Genomic DNA, 25,807 nt, shown 5'->3' with positions numbered 1-25,807 from the left:
AACAGAGGTTTCCTTCCACTCAACACGACTGGCAGAGCTGCCTACCACTGGTTGCTGAGCAGCAGGCAGATCTCTCGAGATTTCTTGGAAACCCTTAAGCATTGTGTTCCAGGAGTGGGGCAGAGCTGGCCAGGGATCTCGTAGATTTGCTGCCTCTGCAAAGTGGTTGGACCAATAGCACAACCCAGGAGACAACTCCATGAAACAGATATGCTTTAGTCCAAAAGCCTACAGGAAACCCTTTAACGACTGAGCCAGTTCCCAAACGGAGTCAAGGAGAACCACAACCAATGAGAAATGAATGCCTATTTATTGGGGTTGGGTGGAGAGGGAATTGTGTGAAATAATCTTGTTTCTGGAAATGGCCTTGTTCGCTCTTTTGTGTTGCTCCTTGTGACTTGAGAGGTGTCTTCTCGTTTGTCTCTGGGCTCTCAAGCAACATTTTTAATTACAAAGAAGAGACGAATTGGTGAGACCCGTTATTGCTTGTTCTTGGCAAAGTGTACACAGCTTCTGTGAATTGCTGTTGGGAGCAACAGGAGGGAGGGACGAAGGATTTAAACCTGGGAAGCATGGAAGGATTAAGTGTAGGAAACAGCGGGAATAAATGTTACGAGAAAAGGACTGACACAAGCTTGCATTTTCTTGGTCGGAAAACAAGTGCACAAGAGGAACGTAGCCTTCAAAGAACTATTTGATGGAGGAGGGTCAGGTTTTAATTTGTGGGGCTGCAATGACTGGCATGGTACAGCATTATTCATGGCGTGGGACTGCTTGTGGTGGTGATTGGTGGAAAGGAAAACAGTCCGCCTACATACTACCTCTGCAGCAAATGGCTTTTGTTTATTTCAGGGACTGCAGTTGGGTTGTTCACCTTGTAAAGGGAGCTTTTTTGGAGTTGATTAATGTGCCTTTCCACCAATTAGGCTGTAACCCAAAGGGGGCTCAGCCACCATATCATAACCTTTGCCAGGCTCTTGCCAGCAGGGGAGATTCCTGTGGGTTTTCGCACCTGCAAGAATTTCCCTTCCACTGGAAATGATAGAAGAAGTGCAAGTAAGGGCTTGAAAACACCTCCATTTGTCCCACTGCTTTCCCCCAGGGAAACTGCAGTTTACTTCTGAATCAGACCAAAAAGCAAGGAGGTTTCCTGCAGAATGTTGTTTGGTAAAGAATTGCCTGTCTCGCATGTCATGATATGACATGACATCACCTGCCCTGTTATGACATGACCCGACCTGACCTGTCATGACCTGACATTACCATGACATGTCATGTCCCGTCCCGACATGATCTCTCCCCAGAACCTGGCACCAGTCTCACTTGTCGGGAATGTTTCCTAGTTCCCCTGCTCTGTTGGTGCTTCTGGGATGCCAAACAAAAACACAACAGAGGGCTGTTCAATAGCACCTTACAGACAGCTAAGTTTTTTTCTTGGTATAAGCTTTTGTGTGCATGCACACTTCTTCAGATAACTGGTATCTGAAGAAGTGTGCATGCACACTGAAGTTTATACCAAAAACAAACAGTTGGTCTTTAAGGTGTTACTGGACATTTTAATTTTTTTTAATATATATAATCGACAACAGAGGGCGAATGTCCTAGAGTGGAAAAAACAGGAATGAGGGCAAAACTCTTAAAACTGCTCTGACTTGCCCTGGGATGATTGTCTGGATGTAAAGAGCAGAATGGGGTCTCCGCTGCCCTCCCCCACAGCTGATAGGCTGGGCAGTCAGTTCCTGCAGTGGTGCTGGAGGGAGGAAAGGGGACATTCCTAGATCCAATCGGATGCTGGGATGAGCTCTTGTGAATTTGTGATGTCCCAGGAAATTCAAGGCACTTGGAGGGTGTGCAAAAAACAGCCTGCACATGCGAACCTGTCTACGCAATAAACAGCACAATTCTAAACACACTTCCTAAAAAGAAATTTCACTGAGCTCAATGCACTTGGGACTTCCCTCTGTGTAAACATGGTCCAGCTTGCACTGGAGGTTTCTTATTGAAACTTCATTAACAAGGGGTGGATCCTTTCTTTTGTGTAGCAGCAGCTCAAGTGCCATTTGTGTACTACAGTAATACCTCCGCGAATGTCCGCCTTGTCTAGCGTCCATTCTGGCAAATGTCCATGGCAAACCTGGAAGTACTGGAACAGATTACTTCTGGGTTTTCCACTCACACATGCGCAGAAGCGCAAACGGCTCGATGCACGTGTGCAGACGCAGCGCTTCACCCTGCATCCTTTTTGGTTAGCGGCTGGGGCTCTGGAACAGATCCCAGCCACAAAATGAGGTATGACTGTATTTGCAAGTACAATTTTTTAAATCCTGGAAACAGAAAACGTTTTGGCTGTTTCATTTGTGCCCCACAAAAACGGTTCTGTTCCCCTCAAGGGACAGTCATTAGGATTTTGTTGTGGCCAGCCTGCAAGGCAGACGGAATGGTATTTATTTTGTTTATCGTGATCGTTCATTCTTCCAAATACAAATAAGGAGAGCGTAAAATCCAGAGCGCCTTTCCGCTGTGGCAAACAAGTTAGTTTTTAATGCCCCTCATTTCTCGCTGTAAGATTTCGATTCCCCACCCCACCAGATAACCAGGATAAAGTTAGAGCTACGAATTAGAACAGCTTCTCTTGGGGTTTAGTGACTTTACAACATGTAGCCTATCATAACCTACAGTTTCCTCCTTGCCTCAGTTAGTGAAAGACAGCTCTGGAGCAGAGAGGCATCAGGTATTCAAACATTTATGTAACACTAGAGATAAAATGTCACTAGCAATATAAACAGTTGACTTGCAGCCCACGCCATAAATCCTTGGGCACACAAGAAAGGAGTCAGCCGGCATCGGGATTCCTGACATCTTCTGGTAACTGTACTTTTTCCAGATAGCCGCTAAGCTGGGCAGGAGCTTATTTCATGCATTAAATTACTTGAGGCCGAGACAATTAGAAAATCCAAACAATTAGTAAGATATCACATGTCTGCCATGTTATTGTAAACCGGCAAAAGCTCTTCCAAAGTGCCATGTTCCCCGGATTTAAGGAAACGCTGCCCTCTTGTGCAGGAAAATGAAGCAACCACAATATTTCCCCCCCTTTTCTTTGCCAAATAGCCCACTTCTTAACAGCAAGCACAACACAGGGACTCAGCTCTGAAAATCCATTCACAGGGGGAGCAGGGTAGACGGAGGATATCTTTTCCTTTTCTTCTTCTTCTCTGTATCCCAGGGAGAAGGTTGTATGCACAGGCGAAATATTGCTGAATTTTGCAAGCAGTCTAGGAATTTCGTATCTTTTTTAGAATGTCTCAACGCTCAGATCCAAATTACATGGGGGAACTGGTCTCTTTCCTGCCCTTGTATTATTGGGTCCATAATAACCTGGTGATGTGATGCTGGGTATAAATGCAAATAGGGAAAAGGCTGTTGCTCAGTGGTAAAAATCCTCGAGTTCAATCCTTGGTGTTCGCAGGTAGGAGAGGTCTCCTGCCTAAAACCCTGGTGAGGTACTATTAATCAATGTAGACAACACTGAGCTGTGCTGAGCTAGATAGACCAATGGCCTGATTCAATATAAGGTGGCTTTGCGTGTGTCACTAATGAAAAAAGGGGTTTGATTTTAGCAGTTAAGCAGAATGAATTCTGTCCACTCTCGTTGCATTGCATGAGAAGTTGATGGCCTCAGAGTCATGCTTATGTTCACAAACATCACGTCTGTGTAACGGTTCTTGCTGTCTGTCTTTCTCTTAGAACCGTCCTTCAGGCAGTAACGTGCCAAGCAACGATTAAAGATTTGCTGCAGTTGCGAAGTCTGGCTGGACCGAGTGCCCCCAACAGTTCAACGCCTCCACTGAACTGTTTAACAAACACGGCGCATCGGTAAGTGGCAGAAATGAAATCTGGTCCCTCTGTTGTGCAGAGCAAGGATGCAAAGCAGATAACAGCTCACAAACCTCCAGGATCGCTGTAGAAGCTGAAGTGAGCGGGGCTGCTGCTCTTTGTTTAGGCAGCCATAAAAATCCTTTACAGCTTCATCTCTGTGGGAAAATGGAACAGGGACAGAGGGTGCTGAAACTTCTTACCAAATTCATGTTTAGGCTGCAATCCTGTGTAGCCCATGAATAAGCTGCATTGGATTAAACAGGGCTTCCATCTGAGATCACACCTTTTCATTACTTAACTGCAATACCATCGGATGTGGCCATGATGACAGCCATTGATGCAGTTTAAACCAAGACACCCACTGCCCTGAAATAAATTCCTCATTGTAGCAGGCCAGGATGTTGCTGTGCTGTTTAGAACATTGACGGGGAACCTGTGGACCTCCAAATGGCGTTGGAATCCAGTTCCCGTCAGTCCCAGCCAGCATGACCAACGCTCATGGATTTCGAGAGTATTAGTTCGACATCACTGGGAGGGCCACAAGCTCCATACCTCTTTGAGAAACAGGGACAGTCAAAGACATTATGCTGCCTGAGGCAAAGGTGACAATCCCTCTCAATTCTATGTGTAGAGGCCAGTGGGCTGGTAGATGAATCTTCTTTTAGCACTGGTGATGGGATAGCATCCTCCACCATACCGGAGGACCTCTGGCGATACCATATGGTGTAGTGGTTAAGAGCAGTAGATTCGTAATCTGGTGAACCGGGTTCGCATCTCCGCTCCTCCACATTGCAGCTGCTGGGTGACCTTGGGCTAGCCACACTTCTCTGAAGTCTCTCAGCCCCACTCACCTCACAAAGTGTTTGTTGTGGGGGAGGAAGGGAAAGGAGAATGTTAGCCGCTTTGAGACTCCTTCGGGTAGTGATAAAGTGGGATATCAAATCCAAACTCTTCTTCTTCTTCTTCATATTGCAACAAAGAAGAATGGCTGGGTGCTCAAGAGGAATGGCCAGACACTGTTCCTGTTTCTCCAGAGCATCTGCTGCCTGAAATGGTTGCCTGCCTCTGCCAAATAGTAGGGTCGGCCTTGTTTAGAAGACCGTAAGCAGGGAGATGACTAATATTTATAACATTATGCAGTGTGTAGAGTGAGCACACAGAGAGACATAAGACTAAAATGAAGCTGGTTGGTGGAAGATTCAGGACAAATGGAAGTGCTTCTTCATAAGAAAGCTATGTAATTCAGTACTTGAAGGGCCGGTTATGGTCGGCAACTTAGATGGCTTTACAAGGAGATTAGGCAAAAAATGGAGGACAAGTTTATAATCGCTCTTAGTCATGTTGGCTTTCTACTGCCCTCCAGGTTCAGAGGCATGAACCTACCAAATTTGCACATTCTGAAACAATAGAAGAACTGAAACACAGCATTTCTTCAAAATGCCCACTCCTCTGAATTTTGCAATGCAGTTCTTCCATGAAGCAATGCATACAATAGTGCATATTCTTCGGTAAAGTGTCCATAAAACATGAATATACTTGTGAAAATAACATATACAAATGCATTATTTTAGGGGAAATTGCCTTGGGGGGGAATGTGCATTTGGGGCAAAATTGCATACAAACAACCCTATTAGGAGGGGGGAAATCACAAACTGATGTGGAAAAGTGGAGAGCTGAATGTAAGATTGGAAAACGAAGAAACTGAGAGAAGCCAAAATTAACAGATTCACCCTTCCCTAGAGGGGACCCTTATGTTCAGCTTTGGCCTCCGCAAGATCTGGTTGGCCATTGTGGGAAACAGGACACTGAAGTAAATCATCATTTTGTTTGATCCATCAGAGCTCTTATTATGTTTCAGGGAGGTAGCTAGTCAGATATTTGTTGGGAGTGAGTTACTTACAGAAGTGTCAGGAGCAAGCTAGCAGTAAATCACACTGTGCATGTTGGAGTCCCCCCCCCCCCCCAGCAATCGGAGACTGTGCCTGTGTGGCTGTCTTTGCTTTTCCTGCTTCATGCCTCTTCTGATACTGTTGAGACCAGTGGGGAAGGGAGCTTGCCACAGCAGGCAGGGGAGACACCTGTGACTCTTCGCCATCCTGACTTGTCTCTGCTTCTTGGCCTCCCTCCTCCCACCCTCCTGCTTCTGCTTCTGCCTCTTGTTCTGGACTTCTCTCTGCCACAGACTGTTCCAGCTCACTAAGTCCTGTTACCTCCTGAGCTTTGAAGACCTCCTCTTCCCAGTCTTCTCCCTCTTCTCCCTCACCGTTGTGCCAACACCACTTCCTGGGCTCTGGGCCTTCTTCCCTTGGTGGTCCCCCTGCTGGTTCCTCACACCATTCCTCTGCATCCAACCAGTACATGACAGGCATGTGTCACAGCAGAAGAGGTTAAGAACACCATGCATAGTGTTGCAGTCTTTATGGAGCAGTCATTTAGATTTGTTTATGGGGCGGTTGTATGTCAATAAGCATTCATTCGGCGGTTGATCTCACACTTTTCAACTTGGTTCCTCTTCACTTTCCAAAACCTACTATTTTTTTTTCTTTATAATAAATTTTTATTAATTTTTTTCCATAAAATCTCCAATCATACAAATTTCCACATCACATATTTTAACTTATTGGACCTCCCTCAACTCCTCTGACAATCATCCGTAGTTAAATTTCTATCTTCACATTCCTTAATTATAGTATCGCCTTTAAATAAAAATTTTCTGTCCTCATTTACATTCTTGCAATATTCCTTATTTTTTTCACAAAGCTTCTTTAAAACACACTAGCGTTGTATGTTCCTCACATACAGTTTTCAAATATTCTCTGAATTTTTCCCAGTCCTCTAGAAACTTATGGTCTCTTTGGAATCTAATTTTTCCAGTTAATTTGTCCAGTTCTGCATAGTCTGTTAGTTTTGTTCTCCATTCTTCCAAAGTCGGTACTTCTTCTTGTTTCCATTTTTGAGCCATCAATATTCTCGCTGCTGTTATTGCGTACTGAAAAAGTTTACAGTCCCTCTTCCTACTATTTATTTTTTACATGTGCATTTGTTGAGCTATGGAAACAGAGCACTTTAATTCCTTTTAATAGCAGAAATGCAAAGTTCTGTCTTGCTAAATGCTGAGCTACGACCCTTGCCTCCTCCTTTTATGGGCTGGTATTAATTGGACGCAGGTGGCGCTGTGGGTTAAACCACAGAGCCTAGGACTTGCCGATCAGAAGGTTGGCGGTTTGAATCCCCGTGATGGGGTGAGCTCCCATTGTTCGGTCCCTGCTCCTGCCAACCTAGCAGTTCGAAAGCACCTTCCAGCGGGAAGGTAAACGGCGTTTCCGTCTGCTGCTCTGGTTCGCCAGAAGCGGCTTAGTCATGCTGGCCACATGACCTGGGAGCTGTCTGCGGACAAACGCTGGCTCCCTCAGCCAATAAAGTGAGATGAGCGCCGCAACAACAGAGTCGGTCATGACTGGACCTAATGGTCAGGGGTCCTTTTCCTTTTTATTAATTGGACCCAGAAGAAGAGGCAACCAGATAGGCAACAGCAACAATGGCAAGGTGGTGATGGGTGAATCTTCCTTTTTTTTGGGGGGGGGGAGGAGGGCAAACAAGCTTGAATTCTGGGGGAAGGGTTCCTCATCACTCACTTGTTTAATATCCAAAACAGCTGCTAGTCTTGTGTCATCTCTAATGCTCACAAACCTCTCACACAGAAGGCTGTTGATTTTCTAACTATTACTATTTCCATTTTTACAAAATCTGAAAAGGGAGGCAGTTGCTATGAACAAAGCCCTTGTCTTGCCAAACGTGGAATGAAGGTTGAGACGAAACAAGTGATTTTCTTTTTTTCTTGTTCCTTTATGAGGTTGTTAAATGACTGTATCCTCACTTCCAGTGGTCATTTGTTCTGTAGTCTACTTGCCTTCTCATGGGGACACTTAACAGAAGCCAGCCAATGAAGGCAAAATGAAATGTAATGATAAAATACACTCTCACTTTAAAAAAAAAAAAAATCCTTCAGAAGCATTGAGATAATAACTTGGGCATGGGGGAAATCCCCCAGAATTCAAGCTTGTTAAATATTTTGAAATCTGAGTGGGGGGGATTAGTGGGAGGACAAAGAAGTTTAGAATGCGGTTTATTCCATTATGTTAATGAAATGGTTAATTCTATTGCCATAGCAACAAAGAACAGCCATGATAAAAAGCTAAAGGCCTCCACACAAATGCCTGATACAAGGTCTCTCTAGTTCTAAAGCTGATTTTTAGTAGCTACAATAGAAGTGATATGTGTTTTCAATATCGTCTTAAGCTTCCATATCAAAACCCTCTCGCTTAATCCAATAAATAGACTAGTAGCATAAAGTGGCATATATGTTTGCACGTTTAAAACCTGACAAAAGAGGTTTACCGCTACACAATCTTAGCGGAGGATCTCAAGCGAAGATACGGAGGGCAGGAGGGGGATCATAGGCAAGAGTAAAACCGAAAATAAAATATTGTAAGTGGGGATAGCTGTCAGACACACAATTAAATGCCCAGAAAGAGAACCAAGACAGGGAGAATGAAATTTAAAACTGAGGATGCAGACTGTTGCTCCTTTAGTCCCCTTCTTCTTGTTTGGTTGTCTTGAAAAAGCTGTAACAGGGCTTCAGGCAGGATGGATGGAAGCAAGATGATGAAAAAGGGCAGCAGGGCACATCAGGTGAGCTGGATTTAGAGACTGAGACCTGGTTCGAAGTATAAGTGTAAACAGCTGGGAGGTGTTTGGTGCCATCTTAAGAGTCATAGTCTTTCTCATTCTGTCCAACTAGAAAGTACTGAGATGGTGTGCTAGGATAACTATGCTAGGACTGAATTAACAACCACCACAACAATAATCACATCACCCTGGCAAATCATTACTTTGGCTGCATTGCAAAATTTGGAGAAGGGCAAAATTTGAAGGGAGGTTATGTGTTTCAGTTCACACCTCATTTCAGAAACTCAAATGAGGTAAGTTTGCCTTTAAATGTGAATTCAATCAGATTTCTCCCCCGCTTCCCTACTAACAACCTTGACTTACTACCACATGCGAACACTGTCTACAGCTGTTTATTTCGAAAGAGAAAGCCAAAAACAAGCCTCTTGGGTTCAAAGAAGATTTCTAAGGACAGGTTTCAAAAACATCATGCATCACTAGCAATTAAAAATATAGCGCCAACTAAAAGGTGAGAATGTGTAAGTCAGGGAGCAGTGCCATATTTATCTGAATTTGTGAAATTTTTTTTTTTAAAAAAGAATAATCTGAGAGGTGCAAAAACCCTCTGAAGCCAAGTACGAGCAAGAGTTTTGACAAAATAATAAATTAAGAGAAGATTTAGATTGTCTGACTGCCAAGATATAGCTAGACAGGGAGATAATTCTGCCAATTTTAGGGCTTGGTTGAGCCCAATTAGTTTTTCTTCTCTCAAAAAGTTAAGAGAGTTAAGAGAGTGCTACTAATACATAAATCCTAGTAATTAGTATCTGATTCCCATGCATTCATCATTTTGATTTTATGCTGTTTGGTTTTTTTATACTATCCCCAAGGAAACCTGGCTAGCTGTGAAACCTGTGACCTCTTTAGCAACGTAGCATCACCCTGTCACCGCCATGGATATGAATAGATATTACAATTCACAGAGGAGATGAAGCTACAGTACTATCTGATTCTTGCTAAGACAGTCTTGATATGCCATCTGTCCAATTGCATTACAGACAGTTACCATGAAATGTTTAGGACTGGACCCAGATTACTTACTTTATTTCAGGATTTTGCTGCATTTTTTACTTTATGTATTTTACTTTATTTAGGGCAATCCAAACCCAAGATCTGTCAGGATTGAGTGAGTTTGGAATAGGCAGATCTTGAGAGGGTTATTCTAGTGTAAGTTCTACACTCTGGCCATGAATATGCCAGTGTAACACCTTCAACCTGGCTGAGTCTGACCATGGTGGCTAAGCCGCAGCTCAGCAGAGGAACTTAAGCTGGAGGAATTTATACCATCTTAAGTTACCCAAAGGTGGAGCAAGCAGAGACTTGCATGTATTCCAAGTCAGTCACATGATCTGGCAACCCAGTGGGACTCATGCCAGCTAAACTCTATTTTAAAGACTTGTTTTCTATCTCCAAGGTTCGGGCTGGGTCAGCTGGCAAGTCTCCAGTTCCTGAATCAAGCTTGGAATATGGGTAGGTCACACCAGCTGAACTTAAAATACCAGTTTCCTATGCTTCATATTGCACTGTAATTTGGAAATAACGCCAATTGAACTCAGTGGGATGTTCATTTGCCTAGGCATGCACTGGATTGCAGCATATATTGCCTTCAGGGTGCTGGGCAGCTAAAATAATCCCACCCTGAAAAACATATTCAGCATGTTGATATACTCTTAGAAAGCATTAGTTGTCAAAGTCATCTGTAGAAGTCATGGTCCTTTTGTTCAGCCAACTTCTGTGAAGATTTTTCCCTACCAAAACTTGAGTGAAGAAACAAAGCAAAGAAATCCTCAGAAAGGATTTGTTTTCTGAATATAATATAATATAATATAATATAATATAATAATATTTCTACCCTGTCCATCTGGCTGGGTTTCCCCAGCCACTCTGGGCAGTTTTCAACAGAACATTAAAAACAGAATAAAACTTAAAACATTAAAAACTTCCCTAAACAGGGCTGCCTTCAGATGTCTTCTAAAAGTTGGATAGTTGTTTATTTTCTTAACATCTGATGGGAGGGCGTTCCACAGGGCGGGCGCCACCACTGAGAAGGCCCTCTGACTGGTTCCCTGTAACCTCACTTCTCGCTATGAGGGAACCACCAGAAGGCCCTTGGAGCTGGACCTCAGTGTCCTGACTGAACGATGTGGGTATACTGGGCCAAGGCCATTTAGGGCTTTAAAGGTCAGCACCAACACTTTGACTTGTGCCTGGAAATGTCCTGGGAGCCAAAATAGGTCTTTCAGGAACGGTGTTATATGGTCTCGGCGGCCACTCCCAGTCACCAGTCTAGCTGCCGCATTCTGGATTAATTACAGTTTCCGGGTCACCTTCAAAGGTAGCCCCACGTAGAGCGCATTGCAGTAGTCCAAGCGGGAGATAACCAGAGCATGCACCACTCTGGTGAGACAGTCCGCAGGCAGGTAGGGTCTCAGCCAGTGTACCAGGTGGAGTTGGTAGACAGCTGCCCTGGACACAGAATTGACCTGCGCCTCCATGGGCAGCTGAGAGTCCAAAATGACTCCGACTGCACACCTGCTCCTTCAGGGGCACAGTTGTCCCATTCAGGACCAGGGAGTCCCCCACCCCATCCCCACAAAACAAAATAATTGAGAGTCTCTTAGGAAATCACAACACATCTAAAACAGCATTATCTCGCAAGTAAGCAGACAAATGCTGAAATCTGTATGCATAATGACATATTTAGAATTATATCTCTTGTAACCCTGGCAATTTTTGCATTGCATGTCTGTGCTTCGGGAAAGCTGTAGTGACCAACGCCAGCTAGCTTCTTCTTTCAACATTAAGGATGCCAGTTGTGAATTAAGAACTCTCGATGTAGTGGCAAAGATGTTCTTGTAATACGGTGAACAATTATAGCACCTCAGAACAAGATAACACTACACAGCAGGTGGTCTGTTTAATGGTGCCTCTTGAGGTCCTCAGGGGAAGTTGCAAGATAGAAAGAGCATTTTGATATGATTTGGAAACATACCCACAATTTTTCTTCTTCTTTGGCCTCTATTTTTATTGATGACATAAGTGAGGAGATGCAACTTGTTATAAAATATTCTTACTATAGAATCTGTTTGTCAAGAAGATCTCTGAGAGAGATCAAGAGATTGTACACAAACTCCTAAGGTATGCATTCTTCTAGAACGTTCCCAGAGAAAGCTGAAAACATTTCATCTGAATTTAAGTACAAGACGCGAGTGTGAGACTCAGAAGCTCCTCAGGGCTTTGCTGTTGGGCCAAGTTTATTTCCATTTAGGTGTGTAAAGATGCTCAGAATAATTACAGAACACAAACCAGGAGAGAGTTTAGTAGCTAAGCCTTTAAAAACAGTGGAACTGCCCCCTGGGTGGGCATTGGGATTATGTAGTGGGGCACAAGGAGGCAAGCGGGCAGTGGAGGTGCCAATGACTATCAGACTCCAAAAAGCTGGTATCACTAGAACAAGTTCATCAGCTTTGTTGAATTAATTAAACTAAATAGTTTTACTTGGATTTTGAATAAATGTGCAATTAATTGTTCTTGTTTTGTAATTTACTGTGTTATTGCGGGCCCAGTCGCATAGCTGCCCACTCCCAGGTCAGTGTCTACGTGTGATATATGATTAATAACTAAGGTAAAGAATCTGGATTAAAAATGACCACAACTTTATTGATTACAGATGTTGGTGGAATTTTGGTTCAGGCATTCCATTCCAGCCTCTTGCTGGAAGGCCGGAAGCACCGCAGGGTCGTGCCAGGATTATGGCCTCCCCAAGACACTCATCTACTGAGTTGGCCACCCTAAGACCGCAGAGTGCGAGAGGAAGGGGTAAGCATCCATTATCTTCCTTAGTGGGTTGGGCAAAGAACTATTCTAAACAATGCTTTCTATAGGACAGGGGAAATCAATTTATGGAACCACCCAGAAAAGTTTGGGAACCACTGCTTTAAAACTTGACTGATAAAAGGACACACCCAAGACAAACAGTGTAGCTTTATCTGCAATACTGTTGGGCTTTTGATACTTTCTAGAAACCACGTGGTCCAAGCCTCACAAGTTCAAGACCATTTAAATTACACAAACTCTTGAGATGGCTTTTTGATATCTGGTAAGAAAAAGGCTTCTTTTCAATGGAACCCATATATATATATATATATATATATATATATATATGGGTTCCATTGAAAAGAAGCCTTTTTCTTACCAGATATCAAAATGCCATTTTTGTGTCTGCATCTTTACTTTTATGAAGCTGTTCTGCTGTTTTTATGTTGTGTTTTTGTATACCGCTTATAGATTTTAAAATACTAAGTTGTTTAGGAATACTTAAAGACAAAACCCAATAGCTCCAAGAGAAGCATGAAAGTAGAGCAGTGCAACATAGCCAAGCTATGAATCGATTTAGTCTGTGAAAATACCACATTAATCTGCTTTGTCTTTGATTTGCTTACCTGCTTGGATGTTATTCAGGGCCTGACATTAATTAAAAGCTATGAAAAGATCCCTGACAAATAGCCACAGAAAACACAACATCTGTCAGAGTTAGTAGGTACTTTTAACATGCCTGTGTTCACTTTAGGACTGCTACCTTTTAAGTGTCAACAAGGCATGTGCATCTGGTCATGTTGGGTGATTAAATATGGAGGGGGAATCTCTCTCCCTAGCAACATTATAGCTAAGTGCCATGAGGTTGATGGAGAATTACACAGTATCTACATTGCCTGATAGAGTGAATTAATCAATATGTCCTCTATCAAAATGGTGAACACATCATCTTTGCTTTGTTAATGCTGTAAAAATTACTGTTGTGTGCTGGGATTTTATTTCTTATGAAAAAAAAGTCATGGCAGCCACACCTATGGAGGAAATTTCAAGTTGCTCTGGGCAGAGCTCTTGAAAAATGAACAACCTGCATGGGCTATTTCATTTATTTGGACATTTAAATCCTGGTTGTTGTTTTGCTGCATGCAGGGAGGTCCCCACCCCTGAAAAAAATAAAAAGAATTGCTTCTCTATATCCCCAAAATTGTGGAGGGTTGTTAATTAATTTCAACAATAGTATGGTCAGTAAAATGTTAGTTGAATACCACCCTACGAATAGTGATGAAATAGAAACTGCAATTTTCCCCGCAAAAGCCATTTAGAAAGACGCATACAAACCAGGTTGCACAATGTTCTTTAATTCTGATTTATTAACCTTGTACAGAAATCTGAACATAAGGATTATTTAATAAGCACGATCGAAATTTTGTATTTTTAAGTTGATGGCAGAGAGTATAAAGAAATGAAGAGATCCATTGTTAGCTACTTTAAATATCAAACAGCATGTGGCTTTCTTTGGGATACAGCAGCTAGTGCATGAACACCCTAACTGAAAATGAGGAATAAGTTGTAACTGACTAGGCTTGGGCAATATATTGCCTAGAACCGGCATGCTAGCTTCACTCAGTGGTATCACTGGTGAAACCCCCACCGCTCTTGAGTCCCCCTGCCTCCAGCACCCAGAGGGAAAAACAAACTGCAGGCAGAGAGGGACGCAGGAGTGGAGGCGGTTTCACCAGAGATACACCCCGAGTGAGACCGGCCTTGCACTCTGCCCTCCAAGTGCTGCAGATGAAGAAACAAGCTGCATTGGCGAGTGCACTGCTGCCCTTGCCTTAGCCAAGCAGTTTTACGGATCCCCGACCCGCCGCCAGCTTGCATGACCTAGCGGTAGGGTGGGGGCTCTGCTAAAGTGCCCCCTCCCCAGCAGAGAGAGCCCCAGTTGTGCTCCTGCTTGCTTGTTGGGGTGGGATTGTGGCTGCTCAGCGGGCTCCAGTGTGGTGTAGTGGTTAAGAGCTGGTGAACCGGGTTCACATCCCCGCTCCTCCACACGCAGGCTGCTGGGTGATCTTGGGCCAGTCACACTTCTCTGAAGTCTCTCAACCCTACTCACCTCACAGAGTGTTTGTTGTGGGGGAGGAAGGGAAAGGAGAATGTTAGCCGCTTTGAGACTCTTTAGGGTAGTGATAAAGTGGGATATCAAATTCAAACTCTTCTCCAGGCAGGTGTAGCTTTGCCTAGTTGCATCTTTTCCTCCTGGGTAGAACAACCACCGCAGGAGGAAAGAGGCAATGCTCCTGTATGGAGCCTGACAGGCTCTGTGCACTTGGCTACTGCTCCTGGTCTGTCTTTGGGGAGTGGGGGGGGGGCAAGGAAGCTTGCTCAGTTGGTGGCAGAAGCCATTTTGCTCCCCAGCTCAGTGGGTCCAGCTGTATTAGCCCAGGAGCCGCTGGGGTGAAAGCTGTGGCAGTTTCACCCCAAGGCAATACAGATTCTTTCAACATCGCGGTTTATTGCCAAACCGTGATGCGTCGGCTGGTGATACGCCACAATGTTGAAAACCCAACATCGCCCAGCCCCTGTTACTAACATGCTAATTTAGAATAGTGGGAAATCTCTGACTCTCCCTCCCTTACTGTAGTTCTACTGTAAACAAACACACAGCCAATTTAGGTTGAAAACTCTGAGGTAAATAGTTGTCAGCATATTACCGCCATATGTCGCAAAGACACGGGTTCTATTTCTGAGAAGCAAATACTCAAAAATAAAACACATGCCTTTGCAACATATGGCGGTAATATGCTGACAACTATTTACCTCAGAGTTTTCAACCTAAATTGGTTGTGTGTTTGTTTGCAGTGAAATACACGGCTAATAAACATTTCTCATGTAATTAAAAAGTTATTCACTTCCTGGCATGATGCTTACTTACCGCACAGTTGCAAAACGTGAGTGTAACTTCATTTATATGCATTTCCCAAGCCATACTGCACAAGAGATATAAAATTGCTATACTGTGCCTATAACTTTTCACTCACAAACTCTGCCCATGTGGAATGGATGCCACAAGCTTCCACTCTGGCCTGCGTCCCATGGGTGACTTCGTCCTGGATGCACAAGAACCCTCCTGGCTGTTCCCAAAAACATGAGGGCCTCCTGCACTTCACATAACTTTGGGCTGCTCCTCTGCCCCAGGGCACTAGAGCACTATATATCATCCTCTTTTGGGGAGACATGATGTGTGCCTGGAATGGGCACCTCGGTGTTAGTGAGGTACAGGGATTATCTGGGCCCCATTCTGTATATTCAGCACAGAGGCTGTATTGGTCTGGGGTGAGGAGAAGATGGCCCAGCAGAAACCTGTGGGCTTCCCATCATCCATGCATGAAATGGACACCTGTAGGGCTGGAAAACATTCACGTATGTGACATTTTCACTTAGCGTATCTGCCCAACTGCTCTGCGTCGCACAGGTTGTTCCTGCTAAAACTGGCACCACTCTCTTTTGTTTGGCAAGAGTTGCAGAGAGCCTCTCTATATGGGCGAAAAAAGGAATTGCCGCCTTGCACTGCAAGAATAATCTCATCTTCCAAAGAGTGCACGGATGCAACAGAAAGACGCCATAAATCAGATTCTTGAGCTAATGCTTGCATTTGAAATAATATAGCTAATAGACATGCTCTGGAGATTCATTAACAGAAACAAAGAAATCATGCAAGCTACTGAAAAAAGCACTGAATGGTGAAGAGTGCATTGTATTTGCAAATTTAGTTTTTAATGCCTAGTCAAAAGCAGAATTTAGGGAGAATTAAGGTAATACAGTGCCATATGCTGCAGCCGTTGAAACTGATTAATAGTTCAGAAATGCCCATTTAAACCTCTTTTTACATCCTCCTGTAAAACACACACACATTGAATCTGCATTGCTTTGTTTGTGTGTTTTGCAGTTAATTACATCTTCTAAAAAACAGTTTTAAAAGGAAATGAAATGTGTAATTACCAAATGTTTCCCTGGTAACAAAGTTGGTTTGCGTGTCGGGGTTTAGCTGATTTGGTGGGAGCGGGGAGAGACCCCTCTCCTAATTTTGTGGGGGGTTATGAGGAAGAAATCACCAAAGCCACCATAGCGTGCAAGAATTTGCAGAAAGAAAAAGTAAAGTTCTGCTTCTGGGGGGTGGGGGTGGGAAAGACAAGGATAGCTAACATTTGATAAACTAGCCACTGCTGGTCTGAAGGCTAAATAAAAAATAAAAAAATTAAATTGGAAAATGCAGCTGACATTATAGCAGTCTCCCATCATTAGGTGTCCCCCCGCAATTCTTTTTTAACATAGTTGTTGTTGCTGGTACTAATTAGATAGCAAATCAATAGAATCAAGTAAATGTAAGGTTCACTTTAACTGCTGGTCTGATCACCTCAGCACACTGGGTTCACAGCTAAGGGCAGGCCTCTCTTTGGTTCATAAGGTGTTGTCCTGGAAACCATTCGGATGCAGTCAATAATAGGGCAGACACTGAGACACAGAGTGCAGCCTGTACAACTGTCAGTAACAGTGGGCAGGTGGGTTTCTGGATCAAATTGTATAGCCTGCAAGCAGAAATAAACAGCACTGATGTCACTCACAGAAAAGGTCAAAAACAACCCCATTTTTAGCATCCACATTTCCTGTAGTTGAGGTGCTTGGAGACATCTTTGTCTGGTTCTGCACTGCAGCTATAGTAACAGTTTCAACCATTAAGAAAATGCATTTTGAAAAATTATGAACACAGTAGCCCTGCTAGAAATCAACACACACACCATTTTTAGTTAAAAACTGAGTCGAGCCTTCGAGCCTCAGGACACGTCGTGTCCATGATATTTAAGTTCCATGAAGATATTTTTGTTTTCTGTGAAATCAATCTTTCAGAGCACAATGATTTACTGGTGTTATTATTGCAGAAAGCTAAACAGCTCAGTTCTGCGTGGCCTCTGCAGAAATATTTCCACAAATGTTAATATTAATAACAGTGGTACTATAGTAATAATAATAAGCTACATAAAGTCATTGAAAACAGCAGCAACTCTTGGTTTTGCCAGAAGGTGTACATAAATTCATCAGTGAGCTGCAGCCAATGAATTTTCCTTGAATGATACACATCTTTTAAAAACGCATTTTGGAACGCTTGGAAAAATCTTCAGTGTGTATCTGAAATGCCCCATTTCCTTATTCTGCAGAGCCTGAGAGACAGCACCCTTCAGAGAATAAACTCTGAAAGCGGCTTACTGATTTACACTAGGGGTGGATCTACACACAGGGAAAAAAACACACTATAAATAAGTCAGAAATTAAATCCTTTTAAGAAAAAAGATGTTATGTAAAATTGCATAGAAAAGTTTTCTGCTCTACTGCACCATCAGGCATTGCATGTTTATTTAAAATGCTGTGGGGTTTTTTTTACTAACGTTGTCAATGTGTGTTGGCTCCATTTCTGAAGAACAGGCTAGACACTTGCCACACCTCATGTGTGACTGCTTTGATTTTCCTTGGGAGGATCTTGGGTGGAGGCCACCTTCTCTAGTGGTCCATTTTCTTTGTTTGTTCCAGATAAAAGAGCTTTTGCCTGACTGGGATGTGTCCTCAAATTGTGTAATGCCTCCATTACTGAGGTAAGAGTCACGCCTGTTGCTCTGCACACCTAGGCTCATGGCTCCATCTCCCCAGGCAACGCTGCCCCAGGATTAGGGAGCATGGACCTCTGTCCCTAATGCAAAGACTTCTACTCCCCATATGGCTGAGCTTCCTGGCAGCTTGGCAAACCACACACAACACAGTGGACTTCTCAAAGGGCTGGGCACTCCTTGCATTGTTTGCAAACACATTAGAAATCTGATCCACACACCTGAATCAAAGGAGAGGCAGCAGCTACTATGATGCAAAATTGAATACTTAAAAGAGACCAGAGAGGCTACAGGTTTTGGCAAGCAGACCTAGCACAGCGCTGTTCATCAGGGAATCACCATCAGGGCTTCCCAACTAGCAGCGCCAGATCAATTATTATAGTGCAAGGACTGTTGGTCAGGGTTAGTGCGACTTTTTCAGTCGGCGACTGCAACACTCTGCTTAGAAATTAACCACAGCCCAGGCACAACCAAATGCTACCTACTGCATGCACTAATATGCTTTATTTATAGCACCTTGCATTACTTTGCCCCCTTTGAAATGCATGGGTTAATCACATTCTTTTTCTTGTTGCCACTGCTTCATTTCAGTGCAAGTTCCTTTGGCACAAAGAGGCCACTATTCCATTGTTAAAAACAAAACACCAGAAACATTATTGCTGCTGCAAGTGAACTAAATTATTTTGCACTGTCACTGTAACATATTATAGTACATTTTTATTAGACTATGATGTTCTTTGATAACAGCGCTCTGTAAGACAAACTCAGCACTGGTGGCTCTCTTATCTTCCGTTTCCATAGTTTTCAACTATGTGAAGCTGGGTTTTAAACTTCATGTTTACTTGCATTAACCCTTTTCTGGGGGAAAAATATCTCTGCGGACCCAGACAGGCTGTTCTGCTCCAGGCCCTGATTTTGCAGCAACCTCAGATATATATATATATATATAATGAACTTTACAAATGGTTTGCTTGCTGCTTGCAGCTACTGCGGAGAACATGTGCTTTGCCAGCTCACCTTAAGCAGACATACAAATCTGATCTGACCGGTGGAGCTGAGGGGGAAGCAATGTACCAGCAAAGACTGCAAGTCGGCAGTGAAGGCAGGGGCTGGCTGAGAGGGGTAAACGTTGGGAAAAGATACACCAAAAAAATAAAAATAAACGTATCACTGCTTCCGGCAGGCAGACTCTGTGGGGGAGGTCATTTACAGGATTATCTAGCTAGAGCAAGGGTTGCCAAACATTTTGGGCCTATGGGCACATTTGGGATTTGAAGAGAGTGCCGCAGGCACAGCATCTCTGCTCACTTCTCTCCCTGCGCTCCTGGGTCATGCTCTCGGTGTTGAGCAGGTACAGAGAAAGTGCGTAAACATACACACATGCACCTGCAGAGTTTCTCTGCTTTTCCATGAGGTCTGGGTAAAAAGCCAGATCTGGCAGAATTAAAACAACTGTATGATTTCCTCGCAAAGTCAGCCTCAAATTAAAGCATACAGTGGTGGACTGCAGAGTAAAAACCATTGAGACAGCACAAAGCTCCTGTTCTCCAGTCCAGTGCTAGCTCCGCATGTTGCGCACAACTAGTAGTTGCAGATATGAAAGTCCATCTCTATCGAAAGATGCAGAAGGCCAGTATGCACACTGCAATGTGGACACATAATTGTAGGAGTTGTATATGTTCATATCCTCACTGGATCAAGATGCTGGTGTGAATGAGGGCTCACTACCACCACACTGCCTTGTCTTCCCAGCAACAACTTACTTCCTTAGTTTCAAGATATTTGCTATTTAATCTATACTATGTGCCTTACCGAAGCTGAAGACTTCCTTGCTCTGATATAGATACCGAGGCTGTCACTGAATCAGCTGAAACCTATTGGAGTTTTACATAATTTGTTTAGACTCTGGCGTGTACACTGTCAAAAGGGACGCATGGCCCCATTGCAAGCACAATTCTCATAACCCCAGTGTGGGTCTTCCGCAGTTTTCTGCAGCCTGCAATATTGGGAGGAAAATGGCAGCTCCACTCTGGATGCTGTGCAGCAGGAAAATAAACGGGGAGAGCTGAAGGCATGTGCTCTGTGCATCCCAACTCTCTACGAAACCCGCTTTATTGACAACCCCTGAAAATGGATCGGACACGGTTCATGCAGTCTATACCTGAGAGTGCACCAGTGTTAATTTCCAGTATCTTGTAAATCTCCTTTTCCCACATGCCCATCAACAGACAGTAGATCCCTTCTGCCTCAGCAGCGAAAAAGATAACTCACAGTGCCCTTTTGCTAATTACAGCTGTACTCTTACCTGGTAGCCAGAATCATTACAGGTCATGTAGCATTTGCCACAGTTGATACACATTTCCTCATCAATCAGAGCCAGAACTTGCTCCGTATTACTGAGCTCTCCATATGTTCCAATATACCGCAGTGCTTTTCCAATTACATCCTAGGTTGGGGAGGTGGGAGGTGGGGAGGGGGAGGAAGAGAAGAAAAGCATTATTGAAACACTTTGGAGATATCCAAGGTTGTTTTATGGCCAAAGCAAAGCACTTGACAGCATGTTTCTGAAGGATGTTGTTTTGCAGGCACTACGGCAAAGCTGGGAATGATGGGACGAGTCAAAAGCACTTCATGCTTGCTACACTGCAAAATGTGGATAACAGGTATTGATGGATAAGCAGCTCAAGCATTGGCAGAGCTAAAAATAGCCAGGCCACACAAGGACCCTGCCTTTCAGATCTGCATGCATCAGAGGTAGCATTTAATTAAATCATCCTCAGTGACCATTGTTTAGCGCAACAGGAAGCAAGGGGAGAAGTGACATGACACGCACAGCCTGCCTATAGCATCCATGGCTGCTGTTCATTAGCACACCTCGGAGTACTCATTACGAGAGAAGAAAAGGAGGCCATTAAACAACAGGGAACAAAGGACAGCGCCATTGGAAAGAACATGCAAATGGCCTGGCGACCCAAACACACGTTATTGCAGTCATCATTAGTTTTCAGTCAATTGAGCCGATCGTGCCGTGCTGTAGTTTCGTTACCCAAATCTTCTTTGGATGAAATTTTGCCAGGGGAGATTTACAAAGATGGCGTGCTAGCCCTCTCTGTAAGGGTCACACAACTTTGCAATGGGACAGGGGCAGCCAACGTGCTGCCTACGGGATGTCATTGGACTCCGACTCCCAACAAATGCCAGCCAGCATGGCCAATGGGCAGAGATGATGGGAGTTACAGTCGTGCAACATCTGAAGGCACCAGGATGGCTAGTCCTGTAATAGAGGTTCAGGTGGCCTCTTGCAAGCTTGCAAAAGTGGGATCTGTTTGTTGATTTAATTTCACAACATTTATATACCTCTAATAAAACCTCTAAGCGGTCAACAAAACAAAATGAGTAGCACAACGTAGGAGAAGCAATAGGGCAGAGCCAAACATAGGAGCAGCGTGGCTTCAAAGGCTGGCAGCTCCTCCTCCTCCTGCTGCTGCCACTGCCCAGGAGCTGCTTCCCCTTCCGATGCAGAGTGTTACTGAATATGAATAATGTAGGAATTAAAGTCTAGTTGCCATTTGCAGAGTATGCAGAAGACATCAGTTAGTTCTCTTTCCCCCTTCTATAAAAACTATGCAAGACACTCCCTGTTTAAAGTTTTTAAAATATACAACTTTTACTTAGTGTACTTGCACTTGCAGATTAAAATCTACAATGCAGGTGGATGTTTCTTAAATTGATAAGAGTTTCCTACATTAATTAAACTGTTACAGACTAACTAACTCTGAGGCAGACAGCAACACAACACAACACAAGTGCTGCTCTAACTGTTAAAACTGTACAACTAACTGCCATAACTGTACCAACCGCCATAACTACCTCGGAGTGCATGACATCACAGAGTTCTACAGCTCTTGCAATTAAACTCCTTACATATGCATTTTGGATGCTAGCACCCCACAAGTAATACCGAAGGAGCACAACAGGCAACCAATACTGTTAAGATAAGAAAAAATGGCTACAAATGCAGAACACCATCACTAAGTGCTTGTCGGTTTCCAGTGGGATTTATTCCCCACCCACTGTGGGAACATCAATTCAGCATGCTGCATCCTGAACTGTTTTTGTGAGTTCCTTTTTTAAAAAAGTGCTTTGCTAGAACACACAAAAGAAGAAAAAGGCAAATTGCTCCGCTGAGTGTGAACAGTCAAAACAGATCTATTATGGAAATAAGAGTTGAGCTGGGTGCAAGTTTGGCAAAGTTGGACTGGATGCGGATCCTGGGTGCAGGATCTTTGGCAAAGTGCCTCCCATCTAGGATAAGAAAGAAAACTCTGATCCTAAACCTCCACTGTCTTGTGGGACATCTTTGGGAGAAGAAAAGGCTAAGGAGTAAACCCTATACAAATCCAGAGTGAGGTCCTAAGATGGTTGGATGGCGTCTTGTATGCCTCCTTCCAGCAACTCCTGCAGGCAGGCTGGTGCCAAACACATTGCCCTGCTTCCACTGGACCACATCGATGAGGCCAAGAGGGAGGTCACTTTGGTGCCGCTAACACAGAAGTTTGACTTTACCCCCAGAGGGATACTCCACTGTCTCTCGAGACAGACAGATGTCAACAAGCACTGCTCTCTACACTGGACCCCACCAATTTTCATTGTCCATTATGTTTCAGAGCAATGCTACATTGGGAGCGCTGGAGGAAACTTAAATGGCAGTTCCCAGACGCAACTATTCAATTAAAATAAAATAAAATAAAATAAATGTTTAAATGTTGTTTTTTTTTTGGGGGGGGGTGCTGGTTGGTGTTACCACACTAGACAGAGCCCTGGCAGCTGTCTGAAGATGCCATGTGATGATGTTGGCCTGGCAGCATGGGCAATCGAGTTGTGCCTCGCATTTTTCGTCACGTGATCTGAAATCAATGCAGATTATCCTGGCAGAGAAATGCAATGAACAGGAAGCACAGATCACCTAAGCTGCTTGTTTCCTTCACGTATCATCGTGACCGTAACATTGCTTGGTCACAGATCTCTGGATTGTGGCTTATGTGAAGAACAAACTCTATTTTGTCTGAAATTTCCATTTTTGTTTTATACAGAAGAACCCAGCATCTACTGAACCAGGAATCTGAGCGTTGCAAAAAATAAGTAAGCCCCTTTCTATTTGTTCCGCAAACAAAACTACTTATAGATCAACAAATACACTTTAGTAGATTGATGGACCTAGCATTTTGTTTTTATTGCTCTCTAGTCTGTTCTAATGACTCAGTAAGGAGATAGGCATGCTTAAATCTAATGAAAATCTATGACACTTAATATGTGCTTAACAGAGCAATCCTGTATTGGGAAAGGAGAAGTCCAGTGGCTCAGATATTGCCACTTCCTAAGCTCTGCTGTTTCATTGCGGCCGTTTCTTTTAGCCTTGTTTTCTTTTCTCTTTACCAACAGGAGATAATTTCTTTGCCAGATCCAGAACTGGTGCAGTTTATAGCTATGTGTGTGTGTGTAGGGGGTGTCTAGTAAATAAGGGGGCTTAGGATCTTACAGATACGTGGCTGCCCCGACACCCAAATCACATAACCTCTACTGTTGATGGACATTACACCTGTGATGCTTTCTGCAGGTGTACCAGCAGAATTAAGTACCACCCCAGTGGCAAACCAGCATTCAGATGCCCTGCTAGGCTGTCCTTTGGACTGCTCCATAAACCTTGCTGATTTCATTAGGGGTACTGCACTTAAGTAGGGTGTTGGAGGAATCCACTGAAAATGATCAGGTGGAATTCCTTCTATCAGCCCATTTGACATGCATCATGTCACAGAATCTTGTTGTGCATGCTTGTCACCTTGGTTTCCTACAAAAAAATTCATCTTTTAAACATGCACACATTATACATCAATTGTTTGGCAATATATGGCCATTTACAGGCGCCTCCTTGCTTTTCCTGAAGTGATGCTTGTTGACTTTGTGCAAGTTGTTTGTTGCTAGAGGTATGCACCAATTTGCAATCCTAACCCTGTCTACTCAGAAGTAAGACCCGCTGAACTAAATATAGCTTACTCCCAGATATGTGGGTTTAGAATTGCATCTTCAATCCATTTCCTATTGTGAATGCTATTCCTTTTTTGTTATCTGTAGACTTTATCTGTACGCCTCAGTTCAAGACCGAGCCTCTTCGGGAGAACTATCTGGATTTGACCATTTATTTTTCTCTGTCCATCGATCCATCCGCTAAATCTGTGTTTTAAGATTGTCCTTGATCCACTGCCAGCAAAATCTTAGGTGCTTTCCTTCCTCCCAACTTGAAGTTTTGTTGACTTATAACTCATTCTTTACTCAGTGTCCTCTGTGCTGTGAATTTATTCACAGCACATTGGCACAAATAAGAATATAAAGCTGTCAAATGTAAAATCATGTTTACAGTGAACATTTTCATAAATTAGCTGGAGCCTTTGTTTCAGCACACACGGACACGACCATTATCCAAACAAAGTACAGATTTATGAAACAAAATGCTGTAATCAAAAAGGACTTGTATAAGGCCTATGTTTGCTCACCCTTTTGGTGGGGTGGGGTGGGGTTGCGGGACAACAGAGGCTCCTCTATGGCCCTGATGAGGGATTCGGGCATCAATGCCCTGTCTGGATAGGTGGTGTAAGCTATATTGTGCCTATGGTGGTCGCCGTATTATGGGACCGGGTAGGCATTTGTTCACCAGGCAAATTGGCTCCAGCCCAGTGGTTTTGCCTACCTCATAGCAATCGTTGTGGTCCCTTCGGGGGTCACCCTATTTGATGTAAGACTTAGGAGACCCCGCCTGGATTGACCTACGTGTCATTTCTGGTGGGTGGGCAGGAAGTATTTTGATTGCCCCATGCAAAGCCAAACCTCTTTCATCTGTATTCAATAATGTTGTGGCCTTTTTCGATCCAAACCAGTCTTAGTGGTCTTTTATTTATCTGGGGGGTGGGGTGGGGACTGGGGAGCTTGATGCCTGGGCCTGCAATTACCATTAATCTGTGCGAAAGAGAAATTGATACAATCCAGGACACAAGCAGCCAAAGTTCAACAGAGAGTTAAGATGGGATGACAAATTTATACTGAACTATGAAATCAAGCTAGTGAAATAGACTGCAGTTCTAACCCCATTTACCTGAGAGTAAGCTTCACTGAATTCAATGGGGCGTACGGCTAAGTAGACATTAGTTAGAATTGCTTTGTGTAGGCCACTGGCCACTGCATTAACTTTATCTTTATAGGTGTCACTAGACAATTTGCTATTTTTGTTGCCAAACACTAACAGATTTGTAAATCTCTGTTGATGACTGTGATATGTGTGTCTATTGAGCATTACAATGTACATGAAAATAATGTACAGCAAATGATGAAATGGAAGAAAGACTTGTGGAAAATAAACTAATTGCAGGACAGAAAATACTAGATGAAAGTGTGAATGACTATCAGAACAGACTGAGGCACACTTGCACATCCCTACACTTAAGGTCCTTTTTGGATGGTGGTCATGGATTACCATGGTATTAGGTTACTCTAATTTTAAAAATTGTGGCAGAATTTGGAGGAGGAGGAAATAAAGGCATGGCTGGGCTAAGAACCTAAGAGATCAGCCTGGGGTGGACATGGTGGGATATGCACCCTTCCCCCTTTCAATCCTCCCCTTTACAGTGGTACCTCGGGTTAAGTACTTAATTCCTTCCGGAGGTCCATTCTTAACCTGA

At 43.6% G+C, this 25,807-nt stretch overlaps 1 protein-coding gene and 2 long non-coding RNA genes across 16 annotated transcripts in view; 2 read left to right on the top strand and 1 right to left on the bottom strand.

The window, feature by feature from the left end:
- LOC310846681 overlaps positions 1-9,560 on the top strand; it is a 44,570-nt gene extending 35,010 nt beyond the window's left edge. The window contains exons 2-4 of one of the 4 annotated variants that reach the window (XR_014565460.1): positions 3,748-3,876; positions 8,681-8,861; positions 9,438-9,560. This is a non-coding gene — a long non-coding RNA (uncharacterized lncRNA). Of the gene's footprint in view, positions 1-1,954; positions 3,877-7,686; positions 8,107-8,129; positions 8,572-8,680; positions 8,862-9,437 lie in introns of those variants that run through there. The other 3 variants (XR_014565461.1, XR_014565462.1, XR_014565463.1) reach the window with 3 other exon arrangements.
- A 460-nt stretch (positions 9,561-10,020) lies between these two features.
- Positions 10,021-25,807, top strand: part of LOC310846673 — a 60,666-nt gene continuing 44,879 nt past the window's right edge. For 5 of the 8 annotated variants that reach the window (XR_014565438.1, XR_014565439.1, XR_014565442.1 and 2 more), the window contains exons 1-5: positions 10,021-10,077; positions 12,278-12,426; positions 18,004-18,065; positions 20,663-20,740; positions 23,171-23,219. This is a non-coding gene — a long non-coding RNA (uncharacterized lncRNA). Of the gene's footprint in view, positions 10,078-12,277; positions 12,427-18,003; positions 18,066-20,662; positions 20,741-23,170; positions 23,220-24,209; positions 25,507-25,807 lie in introns of those variants that run through there. The other 3 variants (XR_014565440.1, XR_014565441.1, XR_014565445.1) reach the window with 2 other exon arrangements.
- Positions 16,173-25,807, bottom strand: part of DPYD (dihydropyrimidine dehydrogenase) — a 495,490-nt gene continuing 485,855 nt past the window's right edge. For all 4 annotated transcript variants that reach the window (XM_083743288.1, XM_083743286.1, XM_083743287.1 and 1 more), the window contains 2 exons: positions 20,383-20,523; positions 16,173-17,006 (listed from right to left, as the gene is read on the bottom strand). In XM_083743288.1, the coding sequence (XP_083599414.1) occupies positions 16,836-17,006; positions 20,383-20,523 (312 nt within the window). In that variant the 3' untranslated portion in view covers positions 16,173-16,835. The remainder of the gene's footprint in view (positions 17,007-20,382; positions 20,524-25,807) is intronic.

The sequence above is a fragment of the Podarcis gaigeae genome (assembly GCF_964106915.1).
Source record: "Podarcis gaigeae genome assembly, chromosome: 6".
Lineage (NCBI taxonomy): Eukaryota > Metazoa > Chordata > Lepidosauria > Squamata > Lacertidae > Podarcis > Podarcis gaigeae.
The sequence above is the reverse complement of the archived record's forward strand: the minus strand, read 5'-3'. Positions and strand labels throughout refer to the sequence as shown.